The following is a 17,122-nucleotide window of genomic DNA, read 5'->3' as shown; positions in this document are numbered from 1 at the left end:
GGCAACAAAATGACTCAAGGAAGTGTAGCAAGCAATGCTGGAGATCGGTGTAGGCTGGCCAGGGGAGCTCACAGAGGGGAAGCCCAGGGGTCACCGGGCCAGGCTGGCGAGAGCAAGGGACAGAGTGCCTCATACCAGAGATGCAGAGACATGAGCACTGGTCTCCAAGGCCCCAGCAGCCCCAGCATGCGGCACCAAGCCTGCCACACATATGGCTGCAGATCAGTGGGCACTGTACTAAGCCCCACACCCGAGCCAAGTATCCCCATGAAAGCTGAGACAGAGCTGGCACAGAAGGGCAGGGCCCTCCTTGCCCCAGTCTGGGTACAAGGCAGGGACTGCCATGACCCCAGCGAGCCTGGTCCGGCTGTGCAGCACAGTGCGAGGTGTGGGGATGAGCCTACACAGCCCGGGGCGCGCTGCAGAGAGCGGGCTCATACGTACTCAGTGATGGCTGGCTGCTGGTCTCGTGCTCCAGCTCATCTTCCTCGATGCAGGTCCCGATGTCAAAGGGGCGGCTGGGGGCCAGGACGCCTGGCAGCAGAGCCTGGTCCAGGTACATGTGGAGGTTGAGGGGCCCCAGCAGGGAGGAGGAGGAAGGGCTGTATGCAGCAGGGGTGCTGCCCGTGGAGAGCTGCGCCTGCGTCCTCTTGTACGGGTTGGAATGGTCAAACAGAGACACTGCAATTGATGCTCTGGTCCTGGCACCTGCCAGAAAACATACCAAAAAAGCCCTGAGCACCAGTCCTGCCTAGCTCACATGGAGCAAGGGAGAAGGCACAGCTGGTACTTACCTCTGCCTTTCATGATGTAATCGATCGCACGGTCATTGATAGCTGCCTCACTGGGTTTGATGTCCAGGAACGGCTTGTTGCCCACCCCCATGGAAACCATCTCCTGCATACGGATTTCTGGAGAGGAAGAGACCCACAGCCACATCGTGAGGTTGACCCAGCCCTTGCCACAGGCACTACTCAGCCCCAGGCTGGAGCACTCCTGGTCCAGGCTGCTCCTGAACTGCTGAGATTAGATCTGTTCTCTGCTTGCTCCTCAGTGCTGAGGAGTCTCCAGGGACAAGCAGACATGCCCTGCTCTGGCCAAGTAGCTCAGTGCCATGCGGAGAGTCCTGCCAAGTGGGAAGCCAGTGGAGGGACCCAGCCAGCCTGACTTGGGCAGCTGCCACTCGAGTAGCAGCCTAGATCACAGGGAGAGCAGCAAGCCTTTCAGGAGCACAGCGCATGCTCACAGGGTGGGGAACCCTGTGCTAGTATCTCCTGTTCCTCTCAGGGAGTCCAGGTGGGTGTCCACAGTTACACAGAGCTTGGACTGCTCAGGTTCCCTGGAGATGAGAAGCAGGGAAGGGACATACCCAGCCAAGCCCAGCACATGCTGCTGAGGCTGCATGCTGGCACACAGCCGCTTGCTGCACAGAGCTGCCTGGTCACAGGCTCCAAACCTACTCAGGACAGCACGAGCTGAACAGGGCTCCCGCACCTTTTGCGGCACAGACGCCCCGGGAAGGAATCACACCTTTATTGCGGGCTGCCTGCTGCCACAGGATCTTGGCAATGTCGCTGGTCCAGGCCTGCTTAGTCTCGGCTGAGCTGGCCTGGAGGATGTAGGTGTCGCTGGACTTCCGCCTTCGGAACCAGATCTCAAAGCGCAGGCCACTGTCTCCAGAGTTCTCCGTCAGCCCGATGTCTGCAGTCTGCCAGAGAAAGGAAGAGCAAAGTGTCAACCAGGGCTCCACCAGGAGCAGAGCCAGAGCTACCCCCAGCTCAGCAGAGCCCGAGGGCCCAGACAGGAGCAGGTACAATCCGCACACAGCTGAGCAGAGACAGCCCAGGCAATTCCCAGTGCTTCAGCCAGTCAGCACCACCTCCCTGCCACATGCACACTGCCCTTCCCTCAGAAGACCTTGGCCCCACATCCCACGCCATGGAGGGGGCCCAGGCATTACTGTGTGAAGTATTTCCTTCTGGCTTCACTGCACGGCTTGGAGAAGGTTTAGCAGTGGTGGGAGCACTCTTCTGCTGGAAGCGCTCCTGCTTCCCATTTCAGATCCATGCATCCATGGGGAAACCAGCCATGGACGTCTCCTGCAGAAGAGGGAGCTGCAGGGCTGCCCGTACCTTGAAGGAGCGTTTGTAGATATACACATCAAAGCCACCCTCGATTCTCTTGGGCTTGCTGAACAGGATCAGGTCCTCAAAGAGGAAGACGTGTCGCTGGCACTTCCTACGGCCCAGCCAGATGGTGAATTCATCCTGCCGCACCAGCTGCCCCTGCTCCTTCAGGTTCACCTGGACACAAGGAAGGATGCTGGTAAGACCCCAGCAGGATCAGGTCCGGGCAGCCACAGGCCTGGGCTTTGAGAGCAGGGTCCCACACGGCTGTGGCCCAGGTGGCGAAGAAGTGGCAGCTACCTGTCATCTTAGGAGGGCTCTTGGAGAGGTAAGGCTGCATGGCTTGCTAGAGGCCACACCAGGCTGAGACAACTGGCTCAGGGGAGAGCTGCACCTTTCTCCTAGACATTACCCATAGGTGGCCCTCTCCTGCCACCCTGTGCAGATCTGTGACAAACCCCTGGGGTGGGGACTGGAGGCAGCAGCTAGAGCTTTCTCTTGGGGAAAAGAGGAGAGCTGAAAAGGAAAGGAGTCCCATAAACTGTCAGGAGCACATCTGGGTCAGCAGGCCAGTCCCTCAGTTCTTCCTGCCCCACATCCATCTTCCCCCACCATGAGCCCCGGGGTTTTCCTCCTCCAGTGCTGTACTTCGCATGCCTCTCCTTCAGGTCCCACCTAGCTGACTTTGGCCTACCCCTGGCATCAGCATCAGTTTCAATTCCTTCTTGCAAACTGCTCGGCCCTCCTATCACCAGCTCAAGAAGATGGAAGGGCCCAAGGCAGTCAGCAGGACATAATCTGCAAGGGCTGCCAGGTCGCCTCACGTCACCAGGAAGCATCTGGGAGCACATTTACGACAAACATGTCACCCAGCTCAAGTAACAGCACCCAGGCTGCCTGCCCTAGCAGATCACGGAGACCTCCAAGCCCTGCTGTTCCCTTGTCCTGTGCCTCAGGAGTCCTGCTATGCTGTACTGGCAGACGGCACCCTGATCACTGTGGGAATTTGAGGGAAGGCTCACCATACAACCCAAACATCCCAGGTATAGAGAAGGGGAAGAAGTGTGGCTCTGCCTGCCCAGGCAGGGGAGGGCACTGAAACGTACATCACAGTCACGGATAGCATCCATGGCCAACAGGTCATTTCCGTGCCGGAGCTGAAACTTCACCATTTCCTCAGCTGCACGGAGGTAGCCCAGCTCCTGCTCTTGCGCCTCACTGCACTCCTTGGTCAGGTCCTTCAGAAGCAGGGCATATTTGCTCATCCGCTGGATGGGTTTCAGCAGGTAGGAGGCCAGGTCCATCTTATCTCCAAGCTGCACCTGCTTGAACTGAGAGACACAGCACAGTGAAGGCAGCAGCTTCCCGCAGAGCATCCTCTGCCCCCCGGCAGGCACTGACACCCTCAGTTCTTCCTGACTGGGTTACTCTGTTCGCTCTGTGGGGAAATGCAAGGCCACAGGACCACCGCTGCTGTGTGCCGGGCTCCTTTCCAAAGCACTCACTGCACCTCTGCCCCTGTCCCCCGACATACACTTGTGCAGACAGCTGTGCCAGGAAAGCAGAGGTAGTGCTGAGCATGCCTCAAACAGGGAAATTAAGCTTGTTTAATCAGCGACCCAAACACAAGAGTAATCATGATGCAAGCAGTGGAATTTACCTTGAAGAAGGTATTCCCATGGCTGGCCAGCAGCGAGTCTGACTTCGGCTTGTTCTTGCTATACAGTGCGTACATCCCAAACTGGTCTTTCTGCAAAAAAGATCCCCATGTGAGACCAACACGCACCCAGGGCACAGGGGCAGCCATGCTTTTGTATGTATAACCATCAGTTACTCTAGTGCTTCTGCCTCTCCCAGGCTGCACCAGAGCCTCCTATGGAACCACAAATGACTTTGCTTCAGGTTCATTAAGAGCCAGGGAATGTTCCTGTCCTCCTGCTCCTACAGGAACTAGGACTTTTTAATCCGTTGTCCTGTTACCCCTTGCCCCTTAAGTACCCCAACAGACACCATTCACTTGGTAGCAGCCAACTTGCATGGGGCAGCTCAGCTTAAGACCCGTGCCCCATGCTCCTTTCCCCCCAGCAGCAGGTCTGTGCCTCTCTGCTCACTGAAGCCGTTCCACACTGACACCACAGACAGAAGACGGGGTGGTTTTATGGAGTAAACATTTTGCTTCCCTGGCGGTGTCTCTTGGTAGCAAAGAGCAACAGGAAAGGCAAAGAGCATCTGCTACTGCCCGGGCTCAACTGTGCAGAACCATCCCAGCCCAACCTAGCATTTAAACTGGCAGGGGACAAACCAAGCCAGTACAGGGTCGTCCTCCCCCTCCCAAAGAGGGTCACACAGGCGAGTAGTCAAAAGTACAGGCATCGCCGCGCATAGGAAAGCAGCACATCTCTGGAGAAGCCCAGCCCCAGGGGGAAGGTCCTGATGCCTTACGTGTCGGAGGAAGCAGTGGCTGACCCGCAGGGGGTGGTTGCAGCAGCTCTCAAGCTCTCGCAAGAAGTACTGGCTGTGGAAGTCATAGAGTTTCTCCAGGTTCCCAAAAATGACGCTGCGCTTCCCACGCAGGTCCTGGGGGAGGTCAAGGCGCTCCATCTCAGGGAAGTAGCTATCGATGATGTAGCAAAGCGACCTCACATATTCCCGTTCCGTGGTTACCATCTCATCAATGATGTGCCGCAGCTTGCTGCAATAGGAAACACTCCTCCTTGAAGGCACCCAGACTGCAGCAGGGCTACGGCAGTCGGAGTGCCTGCAAAGCACCGGACTGCCCTGGAAGAAGGTCCCCCTCAGACCCAGCACAGAGATGAGATGATCCCTCAGCACCATCCAAGCTCACACTCACAACTGCCTGTCTCAGCTCTGACCCTGAGCACTGACAAAGCTCGTGGCTGATCCAAGGAACTCTTGTTGGCTTTTCTATTCAGGAAGGGCAAGCCTCAGGTGGCTGCAGTCCTGCTCCAACCTCAGCAGGACACACGCATCCCTGGGCCCACCCCGCCCCTGCTCTGGATGCAACAGGCAGCTCCGCAAATGGCTGCGCTCCCAAAACAGGGACAGCAGGAGTCACAGTAACTTCTGTGAGGAGGAGTCAGCCTGATGACTGGAAGCAGTGGGAGGTGATGGTAACCACGGGAGAGAACACAAGCACTGGACCCAGGTGCTGTTGGGCTTGTCCCAGCAAAAATGAGTGGGTAACAAACCTCGTTATCACTTCATCAGCAAACAGCAGTTCCTAGCACAGGTTGCTCTGCACGTCTCCGACAGGATCACTCTTAGGTACTTCAAATTTCCACTGTGAGGCAGTGCAGCATCAAACATAACTACTCCTGCCTTCCCTTCCTCTCAGCTTTTCCCCAAGCCAACAACTGCGGCTGTTCAGAAGACCGAACTGTGCAACTGCCTCAGTGCCCACAGGCAGGAGGGCTACTGCGACACTCCCTTGAGAAGCAAACTGCTGGTGTTCATCCCCTGCCATGCGCTTGCCTGACACATGCTAGGATATCAGAGACCCCTTCCAGAAGACTTCACCGTTCCCAGCCATCCCACTCAGAGCAGAAGCAGTGGAGGAGATCTGTAGTCTCCCTGCATCCAGCACTCATTTCTCATCTCTGCCTCCAATCTTCATTTTTTTTCAAAATTTTTCCAGTGAGATCAGCTGAAAAGACCTGCCTGGTGACCCCCTTTCAAGAACAGCTCACATCCCAGGGTTCTCCATAGCCCAGGCATGTTGTAGCATAACAAAGTTAAGTGGAGATCCTTAAGGACAGAGAAGGGAAAGAAGAGAACAAAAGCCAGCTGTTGGTCACCCAAACAGAGGTCTCGGCCCCAAAGGGCAAATACAAACACTCTGCTAGCTGTGATGCTGCTGTCACCGGGTACTTGAAGTGCCCTCTCTACCAGCCTGGGTACAACACCCCACAGAAGTGTCCAGGATGATGCACTATGCTTCTCTCCCGCTGCACCTGTACCACTGGTTTGTCAAGTCCCCAAGTACTACGTTTCTGCAAAGCCTCGTCCTCCAAATAACAGCAATGTTCAGAGACTCTCTCTCATGCTTGGGAACTGCTCTTCCCCCTCTTACGGGGCAATCCATGCTGTAGGGGAAGAGCAAGAGATCCGATTTCCCTGCCGCCCTGCCCAGAAGTAGGTGCCAGGCTATGTGGGGACATCCCTGTGGGACTGCCTCAGCACCACGCACACGTGTGCAGGGAAGCTGGAGCCGCACCTCCATCTACCTGCCCTGAATCCATTGCCAAAGTCACTGTTACTGCAGAGCTCTTCGCATCTTTGCTGACTGCCTTTTCACCACCCTGAGGACCGGAGCTCCGAGCTTCACAGCCACTTACCTGCCCCAGCTCTTGGCTTCTGACACAGAGAGGCAGCCCCTCTGTCCCTCCGGCAGGCAGTCTGCAGCCCAGCTGTGAGCAGCTTGCTGCCGCAGCACGAAAGTCCTGTCCACCAGCTCGGTGCTGCTCACCTCTAGCCCCTTAATAAAGACGCCGGTGTTGCCATATCTGGCCGGCTCGCTCAGTGTCCTCTGGCAGCCTGACCACAGGCTCTCACCGCAAGGGAGGTCAAAGCTTTGGGCCTTCCGGAGCATCCTCCTGGGAGGCAGCTTCCCGGAAGCTGGAGTAGATGTGCAGGATGGCTTCACCTCCAGGGTTTCTAATACGCTCTCCAGGTTTGGCTTTTCTTCAGGCAGCTTTGGAGACTTGGAGGCCCCACTGGCAAAAGAAACTCTGCTCGAGTGAGGAACAGGGCTGAGAGCAGCTTGGCAGGCAAATTCTTCCCCAGCACTGACATCACCAGGGCAGCTCAGGGAGGGTGAGGGAGCTTTCTCCTTAGTCCACCCCAGAGAGCAGCTGGGCCTGTTGCTGCAGTGGGATGCGCTGCAAGTCCTGTCCCAGTGGGACCTGGAGGTGGCCCCCTCAGAGTGCCTCCGGTGGGACAGACTGCCAGCCTCGCTGCCAGCCTGGGGCTGTTCCCCTGCTGCAGCTGGTTTTTGGTCTGACAGCAGAGACCTCCTCGTTCTCAAGGCTGCTTCAAGTTTCTTTTCAAAAACCAGCTTGGTCTCCTGGCATTTAGACCATGCAAATTTCCACTGCTTGAGTCCCTTGTTGCTCTTCAGCTCACAGGCCAGCTCCTTCATCTCCTGGAACCGGGCATCACTGATGTCTGGGTGCTGCCCCTTGTAACTCTCCAGGCACTTAATCACACCTGCACAGTGTTCGGCAGAGCTGCAGTCCTCCATGCTGATGCAGGCAAGGTGTCGCATCCCTTCCAAGGCCCACTCGTACGCCTGCAGAGAGCAAGAAAGAAAAAAAAAAAAAAAGGCAACAGCTAGTTAGAGGGACTGTGGGAAGAATAACCCTAATTTGGTGCCTGAAGACAGGAGAAAGGATCAGTATGTGGCCACCACAGTTCCTCGAGTGTGAGAGGAGGGGGGACTGCTGTTGTCAATGGGGCTTAACAATTCAGCAACACAAACAGCTCCTTATGCAGAGGGCTTCAGCTGTGCTGGCTGCTCTGCCACAGCTCCACCTCCCTGCCAGGTCCCCGTGACGCTGGGCACCCACGCTGCTGAGCAAATTTGTCCTCCCTGGGCAGGGGGGAGCAGGCGACACTGCTGCCAAGACTGCAGGAATTCACACCTCGGTGTGGCCCTGCTCAGTGTAAGGTCTGGAACTTGCCCTCCTCCTTTGCCCAGCCACTGTCACCACTACCACACAGGAGAAGGCTGAGGGAGCAGCAGGTAAGCTGCAGGGAACGGGACTGCTGCTGCCCATGCCATTTCCCCGGAGCACACAGAGGCCTGGAGCTCTGTCACGGCTAGGCTCTGTGGATCACCCTGAGTGCTCCGAGCCATGCTTGCAGCAAGCAGGGATCTGACACCATGCAAGCCCAGTTGCAGCTTGTGCGTTTTCTGCACTTGCTGGCACCTGATGTGCTGTGCCTGGCCCACCTGCCTGGCTCTGCTTGCTAGTCCACTACATGCTTGTCCTGGTTGGTCAAATACAGAGCTCAGCAGTTTGTTTCTAATACTCCAGGAATGCTGGAAGCGGTTTCATGGGGCTTAGCTCTATCAGCACTGCAAATGCTGGCCTCGCTAAAACAGCTCTGCCATGTAAGTTGAACAAGAAAAGTGGGACAAAATGTGGTTCAGTGTGACAGAGGCAAGGTAATAATGCCTTACCACCATGGCAGGGAAGGGGCTAATGAAGCACCATGCGCTAAGACCTGTCTGTCATTCATAAAAATGAGAGGAAAGACAAATATCTGAATTACTCAGGCTCGTAAGTCACTACTTTCTCTATAAAGCATGGTCTCTATAAAACAAGGTCAAACCTTAGAGCGAGTAAGATGTGACTGGTGCCATAGGCCTGCCCAGGGAACCTTACTGCTCATCAGTGAAAACACAAAGTTATTTGTTAAAATCCAATGCCCAAGACAGAAACGATTTCCAGGACAGGTCTGCCTGGCACCTTCCATCAACCGCCCAGGACCAGTGGATGTGCAGAAACACCACAGGCTGCCCTTGACACAAACCAGACCATCTCTAGCACTTCACCTGTCAGGCCCTGTGCACCTGCTGTTTCTGCAGAGAAGCACCACTCGGTGCCAGGAACAAAGTGACCAGCCTTAGACCATTTTCCACCTGCTGCACAGCCTCTTTATGACAGCCTTCACTCCGAAGCTTGAAGCACTGATTTTTACGCAGAATAGAACCTTAGACACCAAGAAAATCCACCCAAGCTTTATGCAGACATGGAGCAGACACTGCATCCCCATCAGGGACATGGTGGTCAAACAGACCAGGTGCCAGGCTCACTCCCTGTTGGTAGGCAGGGCAGGAGGTGCTTCATTCACACAGCACCCAGCCCCTGGATGGGGACAGCTATGACAACCAAGTGCCACTGTTTGTAGGAGAGCTGAATGGCAGCACGTGAGGGGCAGCCTGCGGATTTTGCGGCGTCACTCCAGGGACAGATTCCACAGGAGCTCCCACGGCCGTTCACATCACTCTCCTGAGCTGCAGCTGCACGCCGTGCGTGCCGCCAGTCGCATTACTCATGCAGAGCAAGGAGCTGCTTCAGAAACACCAGCAGCTGCTCAGGGAAAATGCTTCTCAAACAGTCCCATGCAGCCACAGCACAGGACAATCAAGCGAGCAGCAGCCCCCTCTCCTCCCGTTACCCTGCCCAGTGCAGCAACAGGCCCCTGGCCCGCCTCTCTCTTGAGCCAAGCTTTATGCCCTAGACTTGCCTGCTGCAGGGGGCTGGGAGGGGCGTGCGGAGGCCAAGGATATGCCAGACCCTGGTGAGAACCTGCATTTAGCCATGACGCAGAGGGTCTGTTATTCCTGGGAGGCAGAAGTACATCAGGGCGAGGTGAAATGCTGAGTGCAGCGGAGCCCAGCAGACCCACACGGCAGTGACGGACAGCCTGTTTTGCTGTGGCTCTTTGAGCTGCTACCCCCAGCTGTAGGCAAACCGACACCAGCCCCCTCCAGCTCTGTCCGCAGCAAGGGCTGGCCATCAATGTGGACTAAGGGCATGTCTCACGTCTCTCGCTGTGGAGATCAATGGGTGATCCTACTGAAGGCTGCATGCTGGCTCCCTTTCGATCACCAAGGGGAAAAGTTGAGCTCAAAAGGCACACGGGGCTCTGAAAGAGCGTGCTGAGAGCCATGTGCAGAGAGGCACAGCCAGCAGGCCAGCCTAGCCTTTACAGCACCCAGTCAGGAAGGCAGAAGCCCTGTGAAGGCCTCCTCCGAGGCTGGGGACCTCACTTCCATGCACAGATGGGAGAGTGAGAAAAGAGGCTTCTTTTCTTTCTAGGAAGCTCTGCAGATCTGCGTGGGGCCGCAGTCAGAAGGAATCAGGGCTGCAAACCACACGGGGAGGCAGCCCCGCCACCTCTCATCTTCATATGGTATCTGTCTGCTCTTGGCGAGGACTCTGAGGGCTGCACAGAAACGACTCTCAATCTCGGTGGCATTTCTTCTATACCCAGTGCCTGTCGCAGGCCAGCGAATAGCTCAGCCTTGTTCCCTGCACAATGGGGGCAGCCCTCCACACCCCCCAGCTTGCTTGGCACCATGCTAAGTGGCCACCAAGGCTTTCTCCAGTCACACCATCCACTTCAACTGCCCCTTTTAACACACGCAATGGCAGCCCCCTGCAGGGACCAAGTGTGCCCAGGCACCCAGGAGGGAACACCCTCATGAAGGCAGGGTTACTGCCGTCATCTGTGTCCCAGTAAGGTCACAAATCACACTCAGCCAAGCCAGGACACTTCCCTCCAGCCACAGGGCTCCGGGTGAGCAGGCAGCCCTACAGCCTCTCTGCAGAGCTGCAAGAGCTGCTCATGTCTAAGAGGAGGCACCTGTGTGAGGCGAAGCTGAATCTTGCCAACCACATCTGGAACCAGGCAGGAGGGAGCCTGCACCTTAGCTTTTGATCTTTACAGACAAGTTGCTACTTAAACTCTCAATTACAGGATTAAAGACAAACCTGCTTCCTGCATACACAGAGCTGACCTATCCAGCAGCTGCGTGAGGGAGTCAGCAACAGGTTGGTCCTGCCAGGCTGCCGGGGGGAGGCAGGGGCTCTCAGGGACCTGCTGTGCCGTAAGGAAGAGCCAGGGACTTCACTGGAGCACAGTGCAGCGCTCAAACCCAATACCCTGTGTTGGCCCCTGCTCATTTCACCGTGGGCAAGACCTGCAGCGCACCAGGGACAGAAGCTCCTGGAGTCTGTTGTCTTTGGCATCACTGAAGTGCCATCTGCAAATACAGGCCAGGATAAGCTGCTCAACCCTGGCTCAGGGTACCTTGCTAGCACTGCACAGAAAGCTTTCCGAGGGTCCCAGATCCTCACCTGAGCCACCTCTCAGATATTACACCTCCCCAACCCAAACCTACCACAAACCCACCAGATTCCTCTGATGGCCAAGGTCCAGTGATCTCTAAGACACCTTTGTGGTGGCCAAGGCAGGAGACAGACACTGTGCACCTGCAGACAGATGCCAGAAGGGGCAATTTTAAGGGTGCCTACCTTTGTCCAAACCTCTTCTTTCTGTGGGGAGACAATGATTGTAACTGTATTTCTCTTGTCAAATAGGAAACTGGGTGTCTGAATAGGCAGAGAGTAAGTGGATCACAAACTCCCCAACTTTCTGCAGAAGAAAAATGCATCTAGGTGGGTGACTAACTCAGCTGCGAGGTTTCCTTCTGAATTTGAAGTGACTGCACAAGGGAGCTGGGCTGGGGTGATGAAAAGCCAAGACTGATCCCAATGGGAGCAACAATACAGGCAGGGATGCACTACAGCTGTGGGTATGATGACTGAAGCACTGCAACGAAAGAGACCAAGTCCCCATCCTTCTGTGGCGATGTCCCAGGACTGCAAGCCCACTCACTCCCCTGCTTTCCACCACACAGAGAGAGGGAAGCAGCACAAGAGCTGGAACTGTTGCCATGGACAGAGAAAAAGGAACCAATGTAATCAAACAAGCCCTGATCTAGCCTGCGTGCAGCTCCTGCATGTGAGCTGTTCCACCCTGCTGTTTGTTAGTGAGAGACAACTAATTGCAGGTCTTTGTGGTAAGAAACAACTGTACAACTCCCCATTTAACAAGACCTCTCACCACCACTATGTCCACTCTAGGTGCCCTAAACTTCACCTGTGAGTTTGGAGAGCAAGATGAGGTTGGCTTGCAGCAAAGGAGACAGAAACGGTGCAGCCAGAAAAGGTCAGTGCATCACCGGTACTGCTGTGAACTGAGCCATGTGCTTCCCAATGGCGACTATACACGATGCCACGTAGGCACTGACTCCAGCTACCCTGCTCTGCTGGCTGCCCCAGGTCTTGGCAATCAACCCTGCAGAGCTGAGACACCAGTCACAGCACTCATAGCACAAGGGCAGAGTGACAGGGCCCTCACCAGAAGACACGACCGAAGTAAACACTGCTCTCCTGCGTGACAACGCCTGCTCCCAGGTGTGCTCCTTTTACTACAGGTGCTCATTTGGGCTTATTCCCTCTTAAGTCCAATACGGCTTTAAGCCACTTTGAGAACCAACTCCTGCTCACAATACTGATGTCTCCCTTATCACAGGCTGCTGCACACACACCGTTAGCAGGGACCTGTGGCCGGAGGCTGCCTCATATGCTAACAGTTCAAAAAGACCACAGTTAAAAAGCCATTTTACATCAAAATATATTGAAAGGAAAATTAACCAGGCTAAAACCTTAACGTCACAAGAGCTGCCAACTGGCAAACAGTGACAAGCCTGTTTCTCTGCTAACTCAGAGACCAAGTAGTTACAGCAGAAAGGCTCACCACTCACTTGGACCTGCTTTGGGCTTTCCTCAGGCTCCCACCAACCGCTACTAATAGCGCCCATGAAGGAAGGGTCAGGGAAAGAGCAAGAGTTCAGGACCTGCAGATGTCCCCCTGACAAGTCGGGTTAAAAGAATCCATTAAAAAATAAACCTCATCCTACCTTCCCATCTGTACACAGGGGGTCCATCTCCTGGCTGCACCCAGCTCTGTGCTGTACATTACCATCCCCTATGGCCAGACTGAGGCAGGACCACTGCTTCAGTGCATCACCTCAGCTCCAGCTATTCACAAGCAAACGCTGCTAGACTAAATACCAGATTGAGGAGTCCTGGTAACCAGAGACAAGGCGGAGGGGGAAGGGGCTGCACTTCACATGAGAACTACTGAAGTGTGCAGAGAACACCCTGACTGGGCACAGGCCAGATCCCCTTTCTTTCACACTGCAAAAAAACAGGGAGAGAAAACATCCCAACTGACCCCAAATTCAAGCAAAATTCAAAGCAAGCCACCACTCGACACACAAGAGCTTTGGAGAAAACAATGCCTCCTAGACTTTGCAATGCTTTTTCCACATCTCCAAAAGCCAAAGCTCCTGCTCACTTCTAGCAAGATTTGCAGCTCTACAAACAGGCAGCTACGCTGGGGCGTACAAGAAACCATGTAACTGCAGAGCACAGGCATTTCAGCAAAGCCACAAAGAAGTAATCTCTCTACGCAGAGGTTCCCTCTCTTCCCCACCCTGCAGCATTCAACTTTTCCAAATTGCATTTGAAGCCCTGCCTGGGATTCATTAGCAGCAGAAACAAAACTAATCAAAACTGTGTTCTACGTGGGTTTTAGCTGGTGAAAGCTGAGCTTTGAACGCCGAGGAAAGGACTCACCCTCGACATAAAAACCTAAACCATTTCTGAGTTGCTGTGTAGCTGGTGCTTCCCCTCCTCTCTCCAAGAGAGGAGAGACCACTAAAAATCACCAGTTTGCCTAAACCTAGCTGCTAAGGAAAACAAACTTTAAGCCCTGTATTTGCATTTCTGCCTGTTACCAAGTGCCAGATGCTGTACAAACACTGTGGGAGGGCAAAAGGATGAGAGACAAGTGCGAAGTGCAAACTCCTTGGATTTAGGCATAAGAAAGGAGAACAACTAGATACCCACAGCTGGGCAGGAAAGAATGAGAGTTCAGGGAAGCAACACTGCGCAGGGTTAGTCTCGGCACGCCACAGCCCGAGCACCAAAGGGTGCTTGTTAGAGCAACGCGCTTGGAAATCCTTTTGCAGCAGCACTCTGGGTGAACGTGAACAGAGCTCAAAAATCCCTTTGATTCCCCTCTGGGCAGCCAGGCTTGACAAGTCCAGGAGAGTCTTAATTACAGAGGAATATAATTGGATAAAATAGGATTGCACATGATTTCTGCTCTCTTGACGACAGCATGAGGACCCAAAGGGCAAACGTGGCTCGTGCTGGAGCTGGCGTGCAGGACGCGCGCTTGATGTGCAGGACGCGCGCTTGCCCTTCTCTCGGTGCCGCAGCCGCCAGGCAACACCTGGGGCAGCTGTGTGAGGGACAGGCTGACTCAGCCGCTGAATCACAACCAACTGCAATAACCCCTGTTTAAGTACAATTCCGAGCTTCCACAGAGCAGCCTATGCCAGTTTCTCTATATATCTATATACAGACACACATATATGTCTATATGATGAACATATATGTATTTATACATGTATATATGTATAAAATGACTGCCTAGGAAGCTGGGCAGCAAGCGTCTGAGATTTGCCCTCCCCACAGCTTCTACTGCTCTGCAGCTGCAGAAAACCTCCCAACAGCCAACGACATGCAGTTTTCACTCCATTTTTCCTTTTTGCTCCACAGCCATGAGGGACTTTCCATCCTCAGGTAGCGTCTGCACTGATTTTTCTCCCCCTATTTTTGTGTCCCACCAAGGGAATTTTCTCAACGTTTAAAGCTCCCAAGCCAGAGGACCGGGGTCTGGGTTTGCTCTCAGTAAAATCAGAAACTTTAATGTTTGCCTTTGCTGGATACCAGCCTCCCCACATCTGAGGCACTGCCCATTGTTTCAGCAGCTTCATGCACCCATAGCAAAGCTTCTCTGTCAGTGAAATTCTGCTCACAACTCCTTCTTACCAGAATAAGGGCAGATGCTGTTTCAGTGCCTCGGTATTATCCTCCCTCCTTTCTGATGCTTCACCGGTTACAGACCCACACTGCACGCTGAAAACTCCTTCGGCCACTTTCTTCTCCCTGGCTGCTCCTAAACAACTGGAATCTGGTGGCTGGTCCTTCATTTGGCTACAGCCTACATCAGTCGCTACAGAGTTATGAAACCATCTTGAAGATTGACTTGAAAGAAGTTACACATGTTGAGTGCAACTCACTGATGGGTAAGAAAGCAGAAGGCATGAAGGAGTGAGCATATGCATTTGTGCATGTACGACCACTGCCTAGAGGAGGAGGAGGAGGAGGAAAAGGGTAGCATGTTTTCAGGCTTCTTTTAGTGAAGCAGAGAGCCAAGAGCCTCACGTTCCAGCCAAATTCAAGATCAAGCCACACAGAGATGTGAGATACGTCAGTCACTTGATATGCAGCAACTTGCACAACAGCAACAAATCGCTCTGTACAGACACTAATGTCACCTCCAGAGGATTTTTGCATGCTTCGCTTTTTTACATCTGTCCCGACAGCCACGTCATTACACTGCACAAATATCACTCCGTAATAGTATACCGCAGGCCAGTGAGGACAGAATGGACTGTGGTGTCCCCTGTCTGCTCTGCACTGGCTCCCTTTTAATGAGGTCCTCCATGGTCAGGAGGGGATTGTGACACCTCCAGTACACCCTTGGGCCTGCATGGGGAAGTGGATGCTTTCTCTGTGGTCTTCAATTCACATCTCACTTGTGACAGGCTGAGCCAAACTGCTTAATTATTCAGTGATGGGCTGGGACCTCTCTGCACAGTGCTGTTCGGCCACTTGTGCCTTGGGAGACGTGGAGCTGAAACTGAGCCCAGACACCCAGCACATCTGTTGGGCCGCCTTTCCTCGGGGTGGCTGACAAAGCCAGAAACAGCTCCCTGGTTTAAGAGCATGCTAAGATGTGCTTGGAGGATGAAGCCCCTGTGGAGCAGCCAAAGGAGCCTGGTCAGAGGCAGCGGGTGCTTGGGAGAGCCCTGTCCATATGTCCACAGCTTTTGATATGCAGATGGAGCCATTGTGAGCCTCAGCCCCATCTGTACACTGAGGGGAGCTTCATGTCCAGATTGCTTGAACAGATCTATTTAACTCCTGTGACTAAAGGGAATTCCAGCCTCCAGGAGGATCGGAGCATCCAGATGGATGCCAGCACATGAACATTCAGAAAATCTGTCACCCTGCACAGCTCCTAACCCAAGATCAGAGTGGAAAAAAACCCACCCAAAGACCACATTTTGCACACATGCACAGGGCTAGGGTCAGCTGAGGAAAGCCCTCTGCTTGCATCACATCTGACACCAAGTGCAATGCGCTCCCTTTACAGCACAGCTGCAACACAAGCTGGGAAATCCCTAAACCTGCTGGGAGGAAATGCTCCTTCTCTGCCATTACCAACCGGCTACCAGTGTCACCATCCAGCAGATTGAATCCCACCCAAGTCAGAGGGAGCTCCAGACCCCCAGACCACTGTCAATTTATGCTCACAGGCAGCCAAGGACACCGAGGAATATTTACACAGAAGTGCTGTGGCAGCCACACATGAATACAGAAGATGCTTTCAGCACATCTAGCATTGCCCCACTGCATACACAGTGGTGGCAGAACATGTTGGCACTCCTGTGATCTGGGAAGGCAGCTGAAGGGTGATCAGCCTACTCAAAAGATGCTATTCGCTGGCTGCCTCCCCCAGACTCTTCTTTCTGCTGTGCCCTCCAGCAAGGAGGAGGATGTGGCCAGCACAGTAGGAGGCAGAAAGACACCAGGCAGATGAAGGCTTCGCCCCCACCTCACACGTGCCACAAATACATCACACAGACCTCATACTGTGCTAAAGCAGAGCCCAAGGTGTTGGGCAGATGCCCAAAAGCATCTCAACCCAAGAAGACCTCACCTTCAACTGCAAATTGTGCTTGGATTGAGCACATGAAAACCCCTAATTAATTTACTGCTGCCCTGTAATACTGACGGACAAATTTATGCACCAATCTAACACCTGTGTTGTGCAACTAGAAAGGAGTACCAAGTGCGAATGCTACCTACCATTTAGCATTCGCCTACTGTCACAGAGCTTGCGTGTGGGACCTGGGGCACTGCTGTGATGCCAATTTGGCAATAAATTCACTGATGAAACACAGAAGAAAATAGACTGGGCACCAGCAGATCTAGCAGTGAATTACTGGAGAATTCATAAAACAGAACAGTTTCCAAATCACTAATTTTGCAAGACAGAAGAATAAGGGAGAGCTGTAGCAGTTCACATTTAAATGTTCAGGACTTCTTGTTTGTGCAAGAGGGCTATCTCAAACTCTGAGGCAAAGCAGAAACTTTCTGATACATGAGTACCTTTTGATGGGAACGTAAACGTTACAAGCTTATTAACCTTGCAAGAAGGCTTCTCCAGCAAAAACCTGTCGGGAAAGAGAAGGGAGA

At 53.8% G+C, this 17,122-nt stretch overlaps 1 protein-coding gene across 4 annotated transcripts in view; it reads right to left on the bottom strand.

Moving 5' to 3' along the window:
* The window catches only part of PLEKHG4 (pleckstrin homology and RhoGEF domain containing G4), an 89,944-nt gene that overhangs the window by 4,150 nt on the left and 68,672 nt on the right, over positions 1 to 17,122 (bottom strand). For all 4 annotated transcript variants that reach the window (XR_005107681.1, XM_037409148.1, XM_037409149.1 and 1 more), the window contains exons 14-21: positions 6,482 to 7,434; positions 4,569 to 4,818; positions 3,787 to 3,876; positions 3,233 to 3,457; positions 2,133 to 2,303; positions 1,531 to 1,708; positions 795 to 911; positions 445 to 708 (exon numbers count right to left, since the gene is read on the bottom strand). Coding sequence is in view for 3 of the 4 variants with exons in the window: in XM_037409148.1 (XP_037265045.1) it covers positions 445 to 708; positions 795 to 911; positions 1,531 to 1,708; positions 2,133 to 2,303; positions 3,233 to 3,457; positions 3,787 to 3,876; positions 4,569 to 4,818; positions 6,482 to 7,434 (2,248 nt within the window). In the remaining variant the exon portion in view is untranslated. The remainder of the gene's footprint in view (positions 1 to 444; positions 709 to 794; positions 912 to 1,530; positions 1,709 to 2,132; positions 2,304 to 3,232; positions 3,458 to 3,786; positions 3,877 to 4,568; positions 4,819 to 6,481; positions 7,435 to 17,122) is intronic.

This window comes from Falco rusticolus, chromosome 15 (genome assembly GCF_015220075.1).
Source record: "Falco rusticolus isolate bFalRus1 chromosome 15, bFalRus1.pri, whole genome shotgun sequence".
In the NCBI taxonomy this organism is placed as follows: domain Eukaryota; kingdom Metazoa; phylum Chordata; class Aves; order Falconiformes; family Falconidae; genus Falco; species Falco rusticolus.
Note: the sequence above shows the minus strand (reverse complement) of the source record. Positions and strands in the feature narration are given on the sequence as shown.